Source organism: Eubalaena glacialis, chromosome 1 (assembly GCF_028564815.1).
Source record: "Eubalaena glacialis isolate mEubGla1 chromosome 1, mEubGla1.1.hap2.+ XY, whole genome shotgun sequence".
In the NCBI taxonomy this organism is placed as follows: Eukaryota; Metazoa; Chordata; class Mammalia; order Artiodactyla; family Balaenidae; genus Eubalaena; species Eubalaena glacialis.
In genome coordinates, this window is record NC_083716.1 from 178,976,913 (window position 1) to 178,999,539 (window position 22,627).

At 37.7% G+C, this 22,627-nt stretch overlaps 1 protein-coding gene and 1 pseudogene across 1 annotated transcript in view; one reads left to right on the plus strand and one right to left on the minus strand.

The window, feature by feature from the left end:
- Positions 1-20,876, plus strand: part of DCAF17 (DDB1 and CUL4 associated factor 17) — a 60,043-nt gene extending 39,167 nt beyond the window's left edge. The window contains exon 14 of the mRNA XM_061201873.1: positions 20,800-20,876. Coding sequence (XP_061057856.1) covers positions 20,800-20,868 — 69 coding nt within the window. The 3' untranslated portion in view covers positions 20,869-20,876. The remainder of the gene's footprint in view (positions 1-20,799) is intronic.
- Positions 18,346-20,796, minus strand: LOC133077721 (structural maintenance of chromosomes protein 6-like; annotated as a pseudogene).
- Positions 20,877-22,627: the final 1,751 nt, after the last annotated feature.

Below are 22,627 nucleotides of genomic sequence, written 5' to 3' on the forward strand. Positions count from 1 at the left end.
CCTGTGTCTTTTGGTTGGAGCATTTAATCCATTCACGTTTAAGGTAATTATCGATATGTATGTTCCTATGACCATTTTCTTAATTGTTTTGGGTTTGTTTTTATAGGTCCTTTTCTTCTCTTTTGTTTCCCACTTAGAGAAGTTCCTTTAGCATTTGTTGTAGAGCTGGTTTGGTGATGCTGAATTCTCTTAGCTTTTGCTTGTCTGTAAAGCTTTTGATTTCTCCATCCAATCTGAATGAGATCCTTGCCGGGTAGAGTAATCTCGGTTGTAGGTTCTTCCCTTTCATCACTTTAAGTATATCCTGCCACTCCCTTCTGGCTTGTAGAGTTTCTGCTGAGAAATCAGCTGTTAACCTTATGGGAGTTCCCTTGTATGTTGTTTGTCGTTTTTCCCTTGCTGCTTTCAATAATTTTTCTTTGTCTTTAATTTTTGCCACTTTGATTACTATGTGTCTTGGCATGTTTCTCCTTGGGTTTATCCTGTATGGGACTCTCTGTGCTTCCTGGACTTGGGTGCCTATTTCCTTTCCCATGTTAGGGAAGTTTTCGACTATAATCTCTTCAAATATTTTCTCGGGTCCTTTCTCTCTCTCTTCTCCTTCTGGGACCCCTATAATGCGAATGTTGTTGCGTTTAATGTTGTCCCAGAGGTCTCTTAGGCTGTCTTCATTTCTTTTCATTCTTTTTTCTTTAGTCTGTTCCGCAGCAGTGAATTCCACCATTCTGTCTTCCAAGTCACTTATCCGTTCTTCTGCCTCAGTTATTCTGCTATTGATTCCTTCTAATGTAGTTTTCATTTCAGTTATTGTATTGATCATCTCTGTTTGTTTGTTCTTTAATTCTTCTAGGTCTTTGTTAATCATTTCTTGCATCTTCTCAATCTTTGCCTCCATTCTTATTCCAAGGTCCTGGATCATCTTCACTATCATTATTCTGAATTCTTTTTCTGGAAGGTTGCCTATCTCCACTTCATTTAGTTGTTTTTCTGCGGTTTTTTTCTTGTTCCTTCATCTGGTATATAGCCCTCTGCCTTTTCATCTTTCTGTAAATGTGGTTTCTGTTCCACAGGCTGCAGGATTGTAGTTTTTCTTGCTTCTGCTGTCTGCCCTCTGGTGGTTGAGGCTATCTAAGAGGCTTGATGGGAGGCTCTGGTGGTGGGTAGAGCTGACTGTTGCTGTGGCGGTCAGAGCTCCGTAAAACTTTAATCCACTTGACTGTTGATGGGTGGGGCTGGGTTCCCTCCCTGTTGGTTGTTTTGCCTGAGGCAGCCCAACACTGGAGCCTACCTGGGCTCCTTGGTGGGGCTAATGGCAGACTCTGGAAGGGCTCATGCCAAGGAGTACTTCCCAGAACCTCCGCTGCCAGTGTTCTTGTCCCCACAGTGAAACAGAGCCAGCCCCCGCCTCTGCAGGAGACCCTCCAACACTAGCAGGTAGGTCTGGTTCAGTCTCCCCCAGGGTCACTGCTCCTTCCCCCGGGTCCCGATGCGCACACTATTCCACGTGCGCCCTCCAAGAGTGGGGTCTCTATTTCCCCCAGTCCTGTCGAAGTCCTGCAATCAATTCCCACTAGGCTTCAAAGTCTGATTCTCTATCAATTCCTCCTCCTGTTGCCGGACCCCCAGGTTGGGAAGTCTGACGTGGGGCTCAGAACCTTCACTCCAGTGGGTGGACTTCTGTGGTATAAGTGTTTTGCAGTCTGTGAGTCACCCACCCAGCAGTTATGGGGTTTGATTTTACTCTGATTGCGCCCCTCCTACCGTCTCACTGTGGCTTCTCCTCTGTCCTTGGACGTGGGGTATCCTCCTTGGTGAAGTCCAGTGTCTTCCTGTCGATGATTGTCCAGCAGCCAGTTGTGATTCTGGTGCTCTCGCAAGAGGGAGTGACAGCACGTCCTTCTACTCCGCCATCTTGGTTAATCCCCCCATACTTTTTTCTTAATGATAACATATTTATTGAGTGCTTTCTATCTGCCAATCACTGTGATACATGTAAAATGAATTGTCTCACTTAAAATTCAAAATAACCATATGAGGTATGAACTACCATTTTTCTTCCTCATTTGTAAAATGAGGAAAGTGAGGCTTACAGAAGTTAATTTGCCCAAGGGCCTACAACTAATAAGTGCAGAGATGGAAAACACATTCAGATTTGTTTGACACAAACTTATGCCAAATTTCCTGTAAAGCTCTCAAAGGCAAAGGATGTTATTTTATCCCATATGTAGCATATTAACAATGATAACATTGGGTATATAGGAAAATGCTTAAAAGTCTTTTTAAAAAATGATTAGGTATCCAAATTTTGGACAAAGTTTGGATGAGACACAATTGGCCTATTCATGTATATAACTTGACATAAAAGATGGCTCTTCATGCAATGGCTGAAAAAAGTCAGTTTTTAAAAAGGTACAAAAAAATGGTACTCTCCTCTTGTTTGTGGTGATAATAAACACCAGTATTAGTAATTACTCTTAATGTAACTTGGCTTTCTTTTCAATATTAATATATTTTCTTACCTTTCTTACAATGTTTACATGTATGACTTACCTTTTAGAATCCCAGCGATTATGCAGGGCTAATTTCCGGTCCCTGTGTTTCTATAGAGTCTCTATCCTATAGAAAGAATAATTTATTTCAGGCCAAGGATAGATAATAGAAAGATAAGACCAACTGGCTTTTCCTAATCATTTTATTATAAAAATTTTCAAACATACAGCAAAATTGAGAGAATTTTACAGTAAATACCCAAATACCAACCACGTGGATTCTACATTCTATTCTACATGTTTTATTACTTATCCATCCATGTTATTTTTATGATGCTTTTCAAAACAAATTGCAGACATCAGTATATATCCCCCTAATACTTCAAAAGGCATATCATTAAGTAGGGTTTAGTATGGTTTCATTTTTTTAATTTTTAAGGTACATTCACATGCAGTGTAATGCACAAATGTTAAGTATAAATTTGCTGATTTTTCCCAAATCCATACACCTGTGTAACCCAAACCCTTTTCAAAATTTAGAACATTGCAATCATGCCAGAAAGTTTCCTCATGCCCCTTCTCAGTCATTCCCTACCCCAACTCTCAGATGTAACTACTGTTCTGATTATTTTGCCTCACAGATTAAATTTTTCTATTCTAAAACTTCATAGAAATGAAATAATGCAAAGCATAATGCCTCTTTCACTCAGCATGTTTTTGAGATTAATTCATGTTGCCTGTATCAGTGGTTCATTCCTTTTTATTGCTGAGTATTCTCTTGTATGAATATGTCAGTTTTTTCCATTTTCCTGTTGATGGACACCTGGGCTGTTTCCACTTTTCTCTCTCTTTTTTTTTTTTTCTTTTTTTGCCGTTATGAATAAAGCTGCTATGAACATTCTTATACAAATTTTTTTGTGAACACATGTCTTTATTCCTCTTGAGGAAACATCTAAGGATGGAATCATTGGGTCCTACGGTAGGTGTATGTTTAGTTTCATAAAAAAACTGCCAGACCTTTTTTCCAAAGGATTGTACCATTTTACATGCCTTCAACAATGGGGACTTAACCATTACTCCACATTTTCTCCAACATTTGTGTTTGTCTTTTTTATCTTAGTATTTTTGGTGGGTGTGTAATCATTTCCAGTTGATACTTAGATTGTTTCTATAATACTTGTGCCTAGTAGCCCTCTTGTCAGATCTATATCCCTTCATCTTTTTTAACACCACCCCCCACAAGGAACTGCTGAAAACATTCTTTCTTTGTGATAATAGTTAAGGTAACCTAAAACTCAGGTTGAGTTATTCTTTCTCAAACATGGAATACATTGCTCACCAAGGAACCCTTTTGCCTTTAATGGAGACCAACATCCGAGGAAAAACCTGGGTTGCTAAAGGGACATGTCAGACTGTTTCCACATGACTGCTGGAGCTGGGCAGGATGGCCCCAAAACATTGTAATAAAACAGTATATGACCTTTCCCTATAATGATTATGAGTTCATGTTATTTCTAAATCAGGTGAATTTTTGATGCTAATAGGAAAGCATATTAAACAACCTTTATCCTTTCCCCAGTAACTATATTAGATCTCTGTGTGGTTTTAATTTATATTTCCTTATTAACTAATGATAGTAAGCACATTATGTGTTTGCTTGCCATGTGTAAATTTTTAGTTTTCTTAACAAATTTATTGAGGTATAATGTACATACAATAAACTATGCATATTTAAATAATACAGTTTGATAATTTTGACATATATGCATCCATGAAACCATTGCCACAATCAAGATAATGAATACATCCATCACCCCAAGAAGTTTCCTCTTGCTCCTTGTAATCCCTCCCTCCTGCCTCTCTGTTCCCCTCCCCCTTCCCAAGGCAACCACTAATCTGTTATTGTCACTTTAGATTAGTTTGAATTTTCTAGAATTTTATATACGTGAAGTCACATAGTAAGTACTTTTTTTTTTGGCTTCTTTCACTCAGTGTTGTTACTTTGAGATCCATCTGCGTTGCATGTATCAATAGTTCATTTCTTCTTATTGCTGAGTAGCACTCTATTATATGTATATAATCACAATTTGTTAATACATTTACCTGTTAATGTACATTTGGGTTATTTCCCTTTTTTGGCTACTACAACTAAAGGTACTATGAACAGTTGCGTACAGATTTTTATGGACAGATGTATACATTATTTCTGTTTGGTAAATACCAAGGAGGGAATGACTGAGTCATATGTTTAGGTATAAGCTTAACTTTTTAAGAAGCTTCCAAACTGTTTTTCCAAAATGGCCAAACAAAATTAATCTGCATGATGTGATACTCTATATAGAGAACCCTAAATTAGACTCCACATAAAAACTATTAGAACTAGTAAATGAATTCAGGAAGGTAGCAGGATACATGATTAATATACAGAAATCTGTTGCATTTCTTTATACTAACAATGAAATATCAGAAAGAGAAAGTTTTAAAAACAAATCCTGTTTAAAATTGCATCAAAAAAATACTTAGGAATAAACTTAACCAAGGAGGTGAAAGACCTATACACTGAAAACTATAAAACATTGATAAAAGAAATTTAAGATGATTCAAAGAAATGGAAGGATATCCCATGATCTTTGATTGGGAGAATTAATATTGTTAAAATGGCCATACTACCTAAAGCACTCTACAGATTTAATGCAATCCCTATCAAAATACCCAGGACATTTTTCACATAGAACCAATAATCCTAAAATTTATGTGGAAACAAGACCCAGATTTGCCAAAGCAATCCTGAGCAAAAAGAACAAAGCTGGAGGCATAACTCTCCCAGACTTCAGACTATACTACAAAGCTACAGTAATCAAAACAGCATGGTAGGGCTTCCCTGTTGGCGCAGTGGTTAAGAATCTGCCTGCCAATGCAGGGGACACGGGTTCGAGCCCTGGTCTGGGAAGATCCCACATGCCGCAGAGCAACTAAGCCCGTGAGCCACAACTACTGAGCCTGCGCGTCTGGAGCCTGTGCTCCGCAACGGGAGAGGCTGCAACAGTGAGAGGCCCACGCACCGCGATGAAGAGTGGCCCCCACTCGCCGCAACTGGAGAAAGCCCTCGCACAGAAACGAAGACCCAACACAGCCAAAAATAAATAAGTAATTTTAAAAAAAAAGGGGGCTTCCCTGGTGGCGCAGTGGTTGAGAATCTGCCTGCCAATGCAGGGGACATGGGTTCGAGCCCTGGTCTGGGAAGATCCCACATGCTGCGGAGCAACTAGGCCCATGAGCCACAACTACTGAGCCTGCGTGTCTGGAGCTTGTGCTCCGCAACAAGAAAGGCTGCGATAGTGAGAGGCCCGCGCACTGCGATGAAGAGTGGCCCCCGCTTGCTGCAACTAGAGAAAGCCCTTGCACAGAAACGAAGACCCAACACAGCCAAAAATAAATAAATAAATAAATAAATAAATAAAGGAATTCCTTTAAAAACAAACACAAAAAAACAGCATGGTATTGGCACAAAAACAGACACATGGATCAATGGAACAGAGTAAGAGCCCAGAAATAAACTCACACACCTATGGCCAATTAATCTACAACAAAGGAGGCAAGAATATACAATGGAGAGAAAACAGTCTCTTCAGCAAGTGGTGTTGGGAAAGCTGGAGAGCTACACATAAATCAGTGAAATTAGAAAACTCCCTCACACCATATACAAAAATAAACTCAAAATGGTTTTAAGACCTAAATACAAGACATGACACCATAAAACTCCTAGAAAAGAACATAGGCAAAACATTCTGGGACATAAATCGTAGCAATATTATCTTAGATCAGTCTCCCAAGGCAATAGAAATAAAAGCAAAAATAAATGGGACCTAATCAAACTTAAAAGTTTTTGCATAGCAAAGGAAACCATCAACAAAATGAAAAGACAACCTACGGAATGGAGAAAATATTTGCAAACAATACAACTGACAAGGTGTTAATTTCCAAAATACATAAACAGCTCATACAACTCAATTAAAAAAAAAAAAAAACACGGCCAAAAGACCTAAACTGACATTTCTCCAAAGACATCCAGATGGCCAATAGGCACATGAAAAGACGCTCAACATTGCTAATTTTAGAGAAATGCAAATCAAAACCACAATGAGGTATCACCTCACACCAGTCAGAATGGCTATCATCAAAAAGTCTACAAGTAATAAATGCTGGAGAGGGTGTGATGAAAAGTGAACGCTCCTACACTGTTGGTGAGAATGTAAATTGGGGCAGCCTGGGCGTATATCCGGAAAAGACAAAATTAATTTAATCTTCTTAATTCAAGAAGATACATGCATCCCAGTGTTCATAGCAGCACTATTCACAATAACCGAGACAAGGAAGCAACCTAAGTGCCCATCAACAGACAATTGGTTTAAGAAAATGTAGTATATATACAATGGAATATTACTCAGCTATGAAGAAAGAATGAAATATTGCCTTTTGTAGCAGCATGGATGGACCTAGAACATATCATACTAAGTGAAGTAAGTCCGACAGAGACAAGTATTATGCGATAACACTAATATGTGGAATCTAAAAAATAATACAAATGAATCTATGTACAAAACAGACTCACAAACAAACTTATGGTTATCAAAGGGGAAATGGGGGGAGGAATTAGGAGTATGGGATTAACAGATACAAACTACTGTAAATAAAGTAAACAACAAGGATTTATTGTATAACACAGGGAACTATATTCAAAATCTTGTAATAGGACTTACTTGGTGGTGCAGTGGTTAGGAATCCGCCTGCCAGTGCAGGGGACACGGGTTCGATCCCTGGCCTGGGAAGATCCCACATGACGCAGAGCAACTGGGCCTGTGCTCCACAATTACTAAGCCTGCACTCTAGGGCCCGCGTGCCACAACTACTGAAGCCCGCGTGCCTAGAGCTGTTCTCCGCAACAAGAGAAGCCACTGCAATGAGAAGCCCGTGCACCACAACGAAGAGTAGCCCCCGCTCGCCGCAACTAGAGAAAGCCTGCATGCAGCAACGAAGACCCAACACAGCCAAAAAAATAAAATTAAAAAAAAATCTTGTAATAACCTATAATAGAAAGTAATCTGAAAAAGATATATATAACTGACTCATGTTGCCGTATACCTGAAACTAACACAATATTGTAAATCAACTATATTTCTATTTTTTTTTAATGTAAATTGCTGTGGACAAAGACCAAAAAAAATCTGCAAACTCATGACTGCTTTCAGCATACCAAGGGCCAACAGTGTTTCTAAAGAACCTCTTTTGCCAGTTACATGTTTTACTGTCATTATATAATTTATTACATTAATCCATGAAATATGAGTATTAAAAAGAAAAGTTTGCTTTTACTATTAAAAAGTTAAATGCTTTGAAAGACTTGCTATAATCAGGTCATTAAAAATTTCTGTCAAATAAGGAGTGGACAAAGTATCTGTGAAAGATTGAGAGATGTCTTAGCCTTGGGTTCCCTCAAAAACAGAGCCTGAAGCAAAGCGTATGTATGTGCTACTTCTGTGATAAGGAGTGAAATCCCTGCAGGAATGAAGAGCAGGAGGAATGAAGCAGATACAGAAGGAAATCCACTATCAAGCTGGCTAAGTGCAACTAAATGCTTAATCTCATGGATCAACCTCTGAGAAGGCACATGAACTGCCCCTGGGCAGTATGTGAGGGACAAGATGGGGAAAAATGGAGAATAATCTATCCCCCAGTTCTTATCATCTGCCACTCTTCAAAGCTCACCCCCAGAACATCATTCCCCTGAATTTCCAGACTGCACAAGGCTGAGTTCACCTTGACATCAATGGACAGAAAGCAAGGGGAACTCAGAGAAACGTGAAGAGTGAGGTCGTTAGGCAGGTTGTGCCAGCATGAAGTTTGCAGAGTCCACACAGAATGGTGTTGGTAGCAGTGGCTGGAACAAGAGAGGGGTGAGGGGGGCTTCCCTGGTGGCACAGTGGTTGAGAGTCTGCCTGCCAATGCAGGGGACACGGGTTCGAGCCCTGGTCTGGGAGGATCCCACATGCCGCGGAGCAACTGGGCCCGTGAGCCACAATTACTGAGCCTGCGCGTCTGGAGCCTGTGCTCCGCAACAAGATAGGCTGCGATAGTGAGAGGCCCGCTCACCGCGATGAAGAATGGCCCCCGCTTGCCGCAACTGGAGAAAGCCCTCACACAGAAACGAAGACCCAACACAGCCATAAGTAAATAAATAAATAAATAAAAATTAAAAAAAAAAAAAAAAAAAGAGGGGTGAGGCCAAGAGAATTTGATTTTGTACAAGGTGTCTGATAAAAGGGGGAACTGAAAAAAATGGAAGGATTCTGGACTCAGATTTCTTCACTTGTATCTCTGGGTTCTGGTCTGCTTTAAAAATACCAGTTCTGGAAATGATATCCAGTGAGTGTGGTTTATGCCAGAAAGATGGCAGAGAACACCAATCAGCAAAATCAAACCTAAAGAAAACTTCTTGGCCTTATATCTAAGATAGTTAAGTGAATGTACCCTTTTATATTTTAAGTTGGAATAAAATGTTTACAAGTTGTATATATCTTTATACAATGATTTCCTTTTTAATTAACTTTTTAAGTTAACTGACCAGCCTTCCTCAATAATGTCAGATAATAGAACTTGTTTATTCTTTCTAAAAGATTAAGCCTTATTGATTTTTTGGATAGTTCTTTGATTTTAATAGTTGGGAGATACTGATTTTTTTTAAATTGAAGTATAGTTGATTAACGTGTTAGTTTCAGGTATATAGCAAAGTGGTTCAGTTACAAATATATATATTATTTTTCAGATCCTTTTCCATTATAAGTTATTATAAGATATTGAATATAGTTCCCTGTGCTGTACAGTAAGGTATTGATCTTTAATAACAGCTTTATTGTGCTATAATTCACATACCATAAAATTCACTCTTTGAAAGTGTACAATTCAGTGATTTTTAGTATATTTACAAAGTTGTGCAACCATCATCACTATGTAATTCTAGAACATTTTCATCACCCCAAAGAGAAACCCTGTACACATTTGCAGTGATTCCCATTCTTCCTTTCCCCCAGTCCCTGGCAACTGCTACTCTACTTTCTGTCGCTGTGTATTTGCCTATTCTGGACATTTTATATAAATGAAATCATGCAAAATGTGGCCTTTTGTATATGACTTCTTTCACTCAGTGTAATGTTTTCAAAATTTCATCCATGTTGTATCATGTATCAGTACTCCATCCCTGTTTTTGGCCAAATAACATTTCACTGTATAAATGTAATATATTTTGTTTATCATTTCATCTGTTGATGGATGAGTTGATTCCAATTTTTAGCTATTTTCAGTAATGCTGCTATACACATTTATGTACACTTTTTTTACAGCTACATGTTTTCAATTCTCCTGATACATACCTAGGAGTAGAATTACTGGGTCATATGGTAGCTCTATGTTTAACTTTTTGAGGAACTGCCAAATTATTTTCCACAGCAGCTGAACCATTTTACATTCTCAACAGCAGTATGCAAGAGGTCCAATTCCTCCACCTCCTTGCCAACAATTGTTATTTTCCATTTTTTATTATAGCAATACTAGTGAGTGTAAAGTGGTGTTTCATTGTGGCTTTGATTTTTATTTCCCTAATGACTAATGATGTTGAGCATCTTTTCATGTGCTTATTGGCCATTTATATCTTCTTTGGAGACATATCTACTCAAATCCTTTACCCATTTTAATGGGATTATCTTTTTATAGTTGAGTTGTAAGAGTTCTTTATATATTCTGGATATAAGTCCTTTATCAGATGTGTGACTTGCAAATATTTTCTCTCATTCTGTAGGTGGTTTTTTCTCTTTCTTGATGGTGTCCTTTGAAGCATAAAAGTTTTTAATTTTGAAGAAGTCCAATTTATCTGTTTTTTCTTTTGTTGCTTTTGCTCTTGATGTCATAAGAAACAATTGCCTAATCTAAGGTCATGAAAATTTACTCCTATTTTTTTTCCAAGAGTTTTTCATCATTTAAGTTGACTGTTTAAATCTATAATCTTGGGATGAATGGAATTTAATGTTAACACTACTTACTTTTTTTTTTTTTAAATGATACTCTAGTTTTTTGGGGGTTTTTTTGTTTTGTTTTTTTAAAATTTTTTTTTTTTTTTAATTTATTTTTAAGCTGTGTTGGGTCTTCGTTTCTGTGCGAGGGCTTTCTCTAGTTGTGGCGAGCGGGGGCCACTCTTCATTGCGGTGCGCGGGCCTCTCACTATCGCGGCCTCTCTTGTTGCGGAGCACAGGCTCCAGATGCGCAGGCTCAGTAGTTGTGGCTCACGGGCTCAGTTGCTCCGCGGCATGTGGGATCTTCCCAGACCAGGGCTCGAACCCATGTCCCTTGCACTGGCAGGCAGATTCTCAACCACTGCGCCACCAGGGAAGCCCCAACACTACTTACTTTTTTATTCCTCCATCTATTACCTGGAAAACAAATGGCAGTTTCATTCTAAGTTTATTCACAAACTCGAGGCGGGGGACTGCCCTGGGAGGGGTGAACATGAGGGCTAGGAGGGATGTTGCTGGGAGTCCATTCCCAGTAGGAGTTGGTGAGAGAAACAGGCCCCAGCCACTGGCCTCACTTAGAGCTAGAGGAATAAGATTTCATCCACTCCTAAAAGGAAGTGCGGGGGAAACGAGGTACTGCCAACATATCAGTTCAGGCCCACTGGTGGGTTATCTTAAATATTTTTACTTCCCCAAAGTTGAGGTGGTTGTGGTTTTCACATGCTCCTACAGTGAGTGAATACACATTCTATGATCAGTGAGATTAACACCTGTTGTTTTATAAATATTGACTCTAATAGGTGACAACAAAATAGTGTCTGTGATATAAGCTTGTATGACTTTCTGAGCAATTATTAACTTTTTCTGTCTCAGAATCTATCTTAGAATTTTGATAATGTATTATGATAAATATCTGTTACCCATTTTATTTATTTATTTATTTTAATTAATTTATTTTTGGCTGCATTGGGTCTTTGTTGCTGTGTGCAGGCTTTCTCTAGTTGGCGGTGAGCAAGGGCTACTCTTTGCTGTGGTGCACGGACTTTTCATTGTAGTGGCTTCTCTTGTTGAGGAGCACGGACTCTAGGCACATGGACTTCAGTATTTGTGGCTCGCGGGCTCTAGAGCGCAGGCTCAGTAGTTGTGGCATGCAGGCTTAGTTGCTCCGCGGCATGTGGGATCTTCCCCAGCCAGGGCTCGAACCCGTGTCCCCTGCATTGGCAGGCGGATTCTTAACCACTGCGCTACCAGGGAAGTCCCCCTGTTACCCATTTTAAACTTAGTAGACTACACAGAAGTATCTAAGAATGCGTTTGAGTCATCGCAGGGACGTGACTGCTAATAAGGACTAAAACATTGAGACACAGCAGTTTCTGTGGCTATCTCATGAGTTTGATCATTGAACTCATTAGGTGCTCTATCCTCAAAGAACAGCATTGTTAATTGTGCTTTTAATGACATAGGAATAAAACAAGATGCATTTTAACAGCTATTGATACCTGCTAGAAGAAACGTATGTTAGGCAAGGAAGTGCAGGTAATAATAAAATGTCCGTGTCAATGAATACTAAAATTGCATACAGATTCATGAAATAAGACTTTGTGTCTGCTGATGTTAATCTAAAATTCTAATGATGGAAAATGCTATATTTAGGTGAGTTCAAAAGTGCATAGTCACTGACAGTCATTCTAATAAACAATATCATTTGGGGTATAGTACTAGAGTTAATACCTAGAACATTTACTCATCTTTGAAGTTTTGAAAAATATATTGGTGTTCCAAGGAAAATCAACAGATTAATCAGGAGGGAGGGGAATTTGCCGAGTTCCTTTTTTAGCAGCAAAATAGTACAGACTCACGAAACACTATGAGGAGTAGGGAATGTCCTTAGTGAAGTAGGATCCAAGGTGTTGGAAGAAGCTGGAAATGCCCTGTTTGGGATTGGTCTGTGTCAGTATATGACTGAGGACAGGAAACCTGGGAATCCCAGCTCACTGAAGCTCCTTGGCTTCAAGGTCCTTATCACAAGGGAAGGAACTTAGTTTGAAGTAGTTTCTGATGGTGTCTCTCCTAAATCTGAGTCTGTATTTCAAGAAAGGGGTCTAGATCTCTTCAAAGAACCAGTTACTGTCAGCCTCTATATCTCAGTGTCACTCAGATATTTTGTAACAGGGCACCTCACTGTTCCATTGCAGGTATGAATTTAAACATGTTCAAAAGTGAGAAGTAAATCAATCTCTCATGCACTTTCTGAGTCTGTGTCTGGGCTGTCTCTAATCGTTATCTTTTACGTTTGGAGCTAAAATCCACATGGAATTGATTTTTGCTTATAGGGTGAGATGGCAGGGTGTCTCTTTTCTTTCCCTTTTCATAGAAAAATCTAATTAATCCAGCACCACTTTTGTAATGACACCTTTGTCATAAATCAGGTGTCTATATAAGGACTCTACTCCATTCCACTGGTCTATTTGTCAATATTTTCACCAATATCATACTGTATTAATTACTGTAGATTTATATCTTAATATTTAGTAGAGTATGTCCTCACATATTTTTCTTTCTCAGGAGTGTCATGGTTATTCTTGACCCTTGACATACTCTTTACTCTTCCACTTTAGAATCTACCTGTCAGGGACTTCCCTGGCGGCGCCATGGTTAAGAATCTGCCTGCCAATGCAGGGGGCACGGGTTCAATCCCCAGTCCGGGAAGATCCCACATGCTGTGGAGCAACTAAACCCGTGCACCTCAACTACTGAGCCTGCGCTTTAGAGGCGGCGAGCCACAACTACTGAGCCCATGTGCCACAACTACTGAAGCCCGTGCGCCTAGAGCCCGTGCTTTGCAATGATAAGCCACTGCAGTGAGAAGCCCACAAACCGCAACGAAGAGTAGCCCCTGCTTGCCGCAACTAGAGAAAGCCCGTGCACAGCAACGAAGACCCAACGCAGCCAAAAATAAATAAATAAATAAAAGAATCCACCTGTCAATTCCACAAAAATTAACTCACTGCAATTTTGATTGGGATTACATTGACTCTATAGATAAACCCAGAGAGGAATGACATCTTTACTATTTTGAGTCCTCTAATACATTGACATAGTATATCCCTCCATTTATTTACATCATTTTCAATTTCTCTAGAAATGTTTTTAGGTTTTCTGTATAGAGGTATTGCACATCTTTCTTTAGATTTATTACTAGCTGTTTGGTATGTTTTGATGCTATTGTAAATGGTATCTTTTTAAATTTTGTTTTTTAATGGTTTGATGCTCAACAAGGGAAGTTCCATTGATTTTTGCATACTAATCTGTATCCTGTAAACTTGTTAAACTCATCTAATAATTCTAATATCTGGATTTTATTTTCTAAGAATGCAAAGAATTCAATTTTTTTAACATAATTGTCTGCTTTTTTCTTTTTTTAAAAAATTTATGTATTTATATTTTGGCTACATTGGGTCTTCGTTGCTGCACGCGGGCTTTCTCTAGTTGCGTCGAGCAGGGGCTGCTCTTTGTTGCGGTGCGCAGGCTTCTCATCGCGGTGGCTTCTCTTGTTGCAGAGCATGGGCTCTAGGCGCGTGGACTCTGTAGTTTGCAGCAGGCAGGCTCTAGAGTGCAGGCTCAGTAGTTGTGGCGCACGGGCTTAGTTGCTCCATGGCATGTGGTATCTTCCTGGACCAGGGCTCGAACCTGTGTCCCCTGTGTTGGCACGCAGATTTTTAACCACTGCGCCACCAGGGAAGTCCCAAGAATTCAATTTTATTTCCTTTGTCTTTAACACTGTTATCTATTTTTCTTGCCTTATTGTATTGGCTAGGATCGCCAGTGTGTTCCTGATTTCAGAGTGAACAATTTTAACATTTCACCATTAAGTACTATGTTTCCTGTAGTTTTGTTTTCCGTAGATACCCTATAACAATTTAAAGATGTTTCCTTCTATCTATAGTTTGCTAAGAGTTTTTTTTTCATGACTACATGTAGAATTTTATCAATGCTTACATCATTAAGATAATCATGATTTTTCCTCATTTCTTCTGTTAATATGGTGAATTGCACTGATTAATTTTTGTATGTTGAAACAGTCATATTCCTGAAATAAACTCAACTTGGTTGTGATGTATCCTTTTATATTTTGCTGGATTCAATTTGTTTGTTTAATGAAAACCTTAACTTCTCGGTAGGATATATTAATTTGCAGTATTCCAATGTTTTGTTGCAACAACTAGAAAATAACATGGATAAATTGCAAATTTATATTTGTAAAGATATCAGAGAGTCGTGGAACAAAGAGGAATGGGTGAACTAAAATTCCAGAACAGTAAGAACCCATCCTAGGTGAGCTAATGATTGTTTTCTTCCCTGGTGGGCTTGACTTAAACAGGGAGACTGTACTAGAAGAAAAAGAAGCCAGCAGAATTTTTGACAATCACACAGAGCTGGTGTGACCTATTAGAAACTGGAAGAGCCCAAATGCAAGGCTGGTTTTCCCCATGAGACATTTCCTGAGGGTGATGTGAGGCTGGGTGCTGGCCAGAAAGGCAGATTGTGATCTCCCATTGTCTTGTGGTGCTTGGGGGAAAAAATCCTACTAGGGAAAGGAGGCTTTCACAAATTCACAACTAGTCTCTCCCTCATGTATACGTACATGGGTGTATAAGCTTGCTAGGGCTGCCATAACAGAGTACCACAGACTGGGTAGCCTAGAAAAGTTTATTTTCTCACAACTCCTGACGCTATATGTCCAAGATCAAAGTGTCAGCAGTGTTGGTTTTTTCTGAGGCCTATTTCCTTGGCTTTTGGGATATGGTGGTCTCCCTGTGTCTTCACATGGTCTTCCTTCTATATATGTGTCTGTGTCTTAATTCCTCTTCTTATAAGGACATCCATCATATTGGATTAGGGCCCCCCCTAATGAACTCATTTTAACTGAATTACCTCTTTAAAGACCCTATCTCCAAATACAGTTACATGCTGATTACTGGGGGTTAGGACTTCAACATGTGAATTTGGAGGTGAGAGGGGATGGGGGACACAATTTAGCCCATAACAATGGGGTTGTATGCAAGGAGCTAAGCTCAAACCTCTGAAGGACAGAACTACAGGGCTGAAGAATCAGAGACTTTATAAACTCTCAATTAAAAGCCCTGACCCAACTCAATCACTGATTGGATTGAGGTGATCTGTCCTTCAATCTATCTGTCTAACTGAGGAAAGGGGGACCCTTCACTAATGGAAGATATCAGCTGGAGCCTTCTTCTTTTACACACAAAGTCTGTCATATAATAAAAGATTATTAGACCTGTAAAGAAGAAAAAGGTAACCAATGACAAAGACAAAATACTAATAATAGAAGCAAACCCTTCCTTTCATTGAGAAGGCTTTAAATTACAGATTCAATTTAATTAAGAGTTACTGGATTATCTGGTATTCTCTTTCTTGTGTCAATTTTGGAGAATTGGGTCTTGCTAGAAATCTTTTTCATCTAATTTTTCAAAATTATAAAGTTTGTTTATAATATCCTTTTGTGATCTTTTAATATCTAAAGGATTTGTAATAATGGTAAGCACATGTAAAACGCCAGAAAGTTCAGTTCACAGCTGATCCAGGCTGTGGTAAGGTAAGATATTTTCTTTTTTCCTGATCAGTCTCATAAGAAGTTTATTATGTTCGTTAGCTTTTTTCAAAGAACTATCTTTTAGCTGTGTTGATTTTCTTCATCGTATGTATGTTTTTATTGCATGAATTTCTACTTTTATCTTTATTTTTTCCTTTCTTCCACTTTCTTTCGGTTTTATTTCTGCTATTTTTCTTTCTTTTTTCCCCCCAGGTGCTCAAACTTTTAATTCTTACAAAATATTATAGAAATGAACCCAAACTAAACAGATATGTAAGTATGTACAAAATTTTACTTCTGAAAAAAAATCTATAAAAGTAGACAGTTTAAAAAACCAAAAAGATTTAAAACCAGTACTATGAAATTGATTTTCTCAAAGTAAAGTAAAAATAATTTTAAATTGCTGATTGTAGTTGGTTTTCTAGGCTTATTTACATAATTTATTGTGGTCAGATGTATAAAGGAGCTTTTTTTTTTTTTTTTAGAATATCTTTGGTTTCATTTTATTTCATCAAATAATCCTGAATTTTTTTCCCTTTGCAAATCTTTCAACATGAGGACATGGCATTTAAGTTACAAATCAACTTTGGTCTTCTTGCTATTGAGTCACAGGTTAAAAAGGCAATGTGATTTGTCCTCTTCCAGGATCAGACATTCAAAGAATTCTGATCGGTTCACTTGACAGAAGTGAGCTCTTGCTTTGAGGGGTAAGCAAGATAAATTGACTGAAACATTGGGAGTCTGCTGTCTTGAGTCTCATGTTCATTGCACTTCTTTGGTTAACCGTATCATGTAGACATCAAACTCATCCAGGCATCTGAAAGGAGATTCAGCAGTGGACCACAGGGAAAGAATGAAGCAAGCCATGGAAAAAACAAAACACCACCACCAACAACAACATTCGCCTCTGGAGAAGGCCCTCATGTTATTGAAAGGAGCTTTGTTTCCCTCTCCAGGCTGAACTGATATAGTAACAGTTTCATTCTTGTGGTCAAAATTCATTTTTCCACAAATAGGCTGGCTGAGATAATAAGTTGTCAAAGTACAATTTGCATTGTAAAGTCAAAGACCTTCTAAACTGTTGATATGTTTCATATCTATGGGTTCTTATTTCTTCCAGTAATTTAATAAACCTTTCGAAAGTCCTTACTTTATTATCCAGATCAAGATACCTTTCTCTTGCTTCTTAGTACTGCCTCATTATTTCCTCTTGATCTCCATGACTAGCATGTTCTGCCTATATCTTTTGTCTTAATCTATTAATTTCTTTGTCTAGAATCGATGCAGATTTTTTTTTAGTTTATAAATGTTTATTAAACGTCAGTAATTTTTACAAAGCAAATAATAATAGCAAGAGGCAAAATTTTTGCAAAATATGTACAGAAGTAAAAAGCCTGGATGACTAGCAACTCATTTTATCAAATCAAACCATTCTTTCCACTTTCAGACCTCCTGTAGAAATAGTTTATTGCCAATCCTGAACCAAAGCACTGACAGAAAAAAAATTTACAACAGTATCAGATAATGTGCTCAGTTCCGGGAAAGTTATAAAAAGATATATGTATAAAAAATCCTAAGCCACAAATACTTTCATACAGAGCTAATACAAATCATGTTTTGTTAGGTACAGTATCTATGAGGTTGTTACGAAATAGACTTTTTGATAAGGCTTCCGTGGTAAATGAGCTCCACCTTTAGACTAGTAGAGAAAAGCCATTTAAACATTTTGTGATTCTGCTTTCAAGTAAGAGGTAAAGAAAGGGTAAATGGTATCGTCTGTTGCACTGTTTTTTTCTTCTGTCTGCTCTGGGCAGATTTATCTTCCTTTTTTGTGACATTTTCTCTTCTAGTTCTTTTTCTTTCATATCTAGCTCTTGTTTCTTTTTAGTTAAAGTATCCAAGTGTTCTTTTTGTTTTTCTTCAAAATGCCATTTCTCTTGTTTTTGGTTATCCACTTCAGAATCAACAGGGTTTGATTCATCCTTAAGTGGATCTGCTAGCTGATTAATTTTCAGTTTAATTGCATCATCTTACTTGTTTTCTGCTTCTATTTTCAGACTTTTAAGATGCTCCATGTTTTCTTTTTGTTGTTCCATATTTTTCTCAACTATTTTCATTTTTATTTTATTTTCTTGAGCCTCGTCTTCCAAAGTTGCAACATCTGCAGACTGGAGTTCTTCTATATTCTCAAGTTCCCACATTTTAGAAATACTTTTTCTTATTTTTATCTTAACTCTTTATAATGTAGTTGGCACCTTCTAAGAAAGTTTTCATTGTGTTTAATATGCTTTTCAAGGGTAGACAAATGGGCTGAAGATTTAATATCTGGGCTTACTTATTTTCATCCTCCTTCTCCAAGTCAGTTTGAAATAAATCCACATCTCTGCTTAGAAACTTAGGTCTTATATTCTCAGATAAATAATAATGTCCCACAAAAACCTGATCACCATCAGCAGTAAAAGCTACAGTTCTTGGCTAGCTTTGGGACTGCATTACTGCACAAGCTGCACAATTATTTTTGACTAGTAGCACTGTCTCTATGCCTCTCATGTCAGTTAGGCTATTTGCAACAACTGCATTTTCTATTTCTAAATCTGTCAGAACTGTTGGAAACTGGATGATAAGCAGCTCTGTGTCTAACATCATACGTCTTATTCCAAAACTCAGAAAATATTATCTGTGGCTTGGTGAATAAAACCTTTTCATCAGTGCCTGAAGCATTCTTTCAGCATGATTATGGCAACAGTAGGCTTGCAGAAGTCCATTTAAGCAAGATTCAATAGCCAGAGCAAGCTCAGGGTCCCAAAGATGAATGCAAGCTCCTGAAGAGCCTATGGGTTTATAGGTAAAATGTCCACATCTATAAGCATCATCTCTGGCTTCGAGAAGAGTTGGAACATGAGGGCCAAATCCTTTTAGTCAATCTGTATTACTTTCAGTTCTTTCAGTTGCTGCTGATTATAGTTCAGCATATACTTCACATCTAATTCTTCTCTCTTAATTCTAGTATGTTCCTCTTTGTTCTTTTCTATGGCTAAAACTGTTCAATCTCTTGATTGAACTTTCTTGATCCTGTAAGGCCTTTACACTCTCTCCTTTTATATATATAATTTTTATTTGATTATAGTTGATTTAAAATGTGTTTCTGCTGTACAGCAAAGTGAATCAGTTATACATATACATATATCCACTCTTTTTTAGATTCTTTTCCCATATAGGTCATTACAGAGTATTGAGAAGTGTTCCCTGTGCTATATAGTAGGTCCTTATTAGTTATCTATTTTATATATCAATCCCAATCTCCCAATTTATCCCTCCCCCGCTTCCCCCCAGTAACCATAAGTTTGTTTTCTACATCTGTGACTATTTCTGTTTTGCAAATAAGTTCACTTGTACCATTTTTTTAGATTCCACATATAAGCGATAGCATATGATATTTGTCTTTGTCTGACTTGCTACACTCAGTATGACAATCTCTAGGTTACACTCTCTTTTAACTAAGATAATTTTTTTGCCTTTTCAGCTGCTCAAGTTCCAAAGATTGATTAGTGCTTTTTTTTTTTTTTTTTTTAGTTCTTCAATTCTTTTGCAAAGCTACTCATCATCTTTCTTTAATGTTCAATATGCATTTAGGGAATGGTTATATAACACTTCAGCTACATTATAGGCCCTTTTCTTAGGAGTAACATCTCCTTTCAATACCATACGTTTTGGTGTTCATGCATTTGTCTCTTGACTAATCTTTTCTATTTTATCTTGAATATCCTTGTATTTTTTCTGCTTCATTAAGTCTGACCTGCTGTTCTTCCATTTTCCTGTCAAGTCTAGCAGCACGATCTTCTCCAATTTTTATATTATCTCTGATAGCATTCAGTTGTTTTTCAGTTTAATTGACCACTGCCCAAGGCATTTCACATTTCAAGTATGTTAAATTAGCCTTCATTGTACTTACACTAGCAATAATTTGTAAACGTCTTCTTTCTCTAAACACTGGCACTTTAGTTCAGTAAATTACTCTTTCTTGATTTATCTACTCCTTTGTTCTTTGTTTCCATAATGTATAAATAATCTTCCTTCATCTGTTCAAGTGGGGTTGCTTTCATGAAGAATTTGTATTTGTCTCCCTCAGTTTTAGACAGCTATAACTGGTTGCTCATCTCTTGTGTTAAAACAGAAACTGGATTATCCACCTGCATGTTAAAATGATCAAGAACTGCAATTAGCTCTTCTTTCCTAGTAGAAGCCACGTTTCCGTTTCACTTTTTAGTTTATAAGGTCAACTTCCGTCCATGCTGATGAGACGTCGCACAGCTGTAGAGTGACCATACACATTTGTTTTATAGGCATCACCTCCGCTGTTCCTTAATGTTATTGAGATAGCTGCTGAGTTCCATTGTTGCCAGCAACAAAGTTGATATTAGAACCAAATTTAAAGGGTGTAAGCATGGAATGACACATGAAGTTTATTACCTGAATACTCTCAATTATCCCAATTTCTCCTGCAAAGTAGAAGTATCATTAGTGAAAGAAACTGTACATTCATCTTCCGCACTTTATCAAAATCCTCTAGCTCTTGTCTCAGTCTTTTGGCCTTTTTAGGAGAGAAGTTTTCTTCCTCTCTTTTGGCCATCAGGTCTCAAACAAGACGAAGTCTCCTCAAGGAACCGATCAGCGGGACTGTCGCGGTGCAACCCTACGCTAAGGCTACCCCGGGCGCGTCCTGGCCTCGCCTGGCCGCCATTGGCCCACTGGAACCGCGTGCCTGCCGCCAGGTGCTCCGCACCTGCCTCTGCTGTTTTTCTAATTTCATGCGACAGATATTTAGATCATAAGTTTTTCCGTCTTCCTTCTTTCCTAATATGTGCATTTTATATGCTGTAAATTTCCCTCTCAGCATGGCTTTTACTGCATCTCCCAACTTGTGACAGGTTGTACTTTCAAGTGTTAATCCACTTAAAATATTTTCTAATATCCTTAATGATTTCTTGTTTGAACAATGGACTATGTAGAAATGTATTTCTTAATTTACAATTGTGTGAATTTTCTACTTAAAATTTTATTTATTTCTAGCTTAATTCTGCTGTGGTCAGAGAATATGCTCAGTATCATTTCAGTTCTTTGAAATTTGTTGAGACTTGCTTTGTGGTCCAGCATTTGGTCAGTTTTGCTTAATTTTCCATGTATACTTGAAAAGTTCTACTTTCCCCTGGAATTTGCCTGTTCATTCCTGGCACTCTCTTGTGGCTTGTTTATCTTAGTAGTGGTTTCCTTTACTTCCTTTTTTGAAAAATTAAACTGTGAAGTATAACATGCATCGTGGAAAAAAACATAATTCAAAAAATAACCACAAAACAACAAAACCCATCCTCCAGGTCAAGATATAGAATATTATTAGCACTCGAGAAACCACATGTGTGTGCCTTTCTGATCACAATTGTATCTCTCCCCAGGATGTAACCATTATCCTGATTAATTTCCTTGCTTTTCTTTATAAATGTACTACCTCTGTGTGCATTTCGAAACAAAAGGGCTTACTTTTGCCTCTTGTTGAACTTTAAGTATATAATCACATTGTATATACTCTTCTGTGTTCTGCTTTTTTACTCAACATTAGGTATATAAGATTCATTTATGTATCTCCAGCTTGTTCCTTTTGTTGCATTCAGTTGATTTTTATTACTGTATAACATTCAGGTGTGTCAAAATTTACTTACCTGTTCTACTGTTGATGGGCTTTGGGGTGATTTCCAGTTTAGGCCAATTAATAACAATACTACTGTGAACGTTCTTGTACATACATCCAGATGCACATCTGCATGTATTTCTCTAAGGTATAGATCTTGGATTTAAATTGTTGGGTCGGGGGTACATATATGTTCAACTTTATTGGATGCCACATGATATTTTCAGGAAGAGTATACCAGTTTACAATCTCACCAGCATTGTTTGGATGTTCCTGTTGTTCCATTTTTCTCTCCAACACTTAATTTTGTCAGACTTTTAACTTTTTTCCCAATCTGATAGGTGTGTATCCCATTGTAGTTTTAATGTGTACTTCCCTAATTACTAAGGAGGATGTCTGTTTATTGATCATTTGGATATCACCTTTTGTATAGTATCTGTTAAAGTCTTACCCATTTTTCTGTTTGATTTGTGCTGTCAGTTTGTAATAGTAATGCTTACTAGGCTTTGCTGATTATATGTATTGCAAATACCTTCTCCTATTTTTTCTTTTTCTTTTTACTCTAATACCTAATAATAATGGAGTCTTTTGAGGAACAAAAGTTCTTAATTTTAATGTGGTTAAATTTATCAATCTTTATTTTATAGTTGTTACTGTTTGCATCTTCTTTTATAAATTCTTTACTGTCCTGGGGCTATGAAGATACTCTCCTCAATTCTTTTCTAAGAGCATTATAGTTTTGCCTTTCTTATCTAGGCTTTAATCTATCTGGAACTGA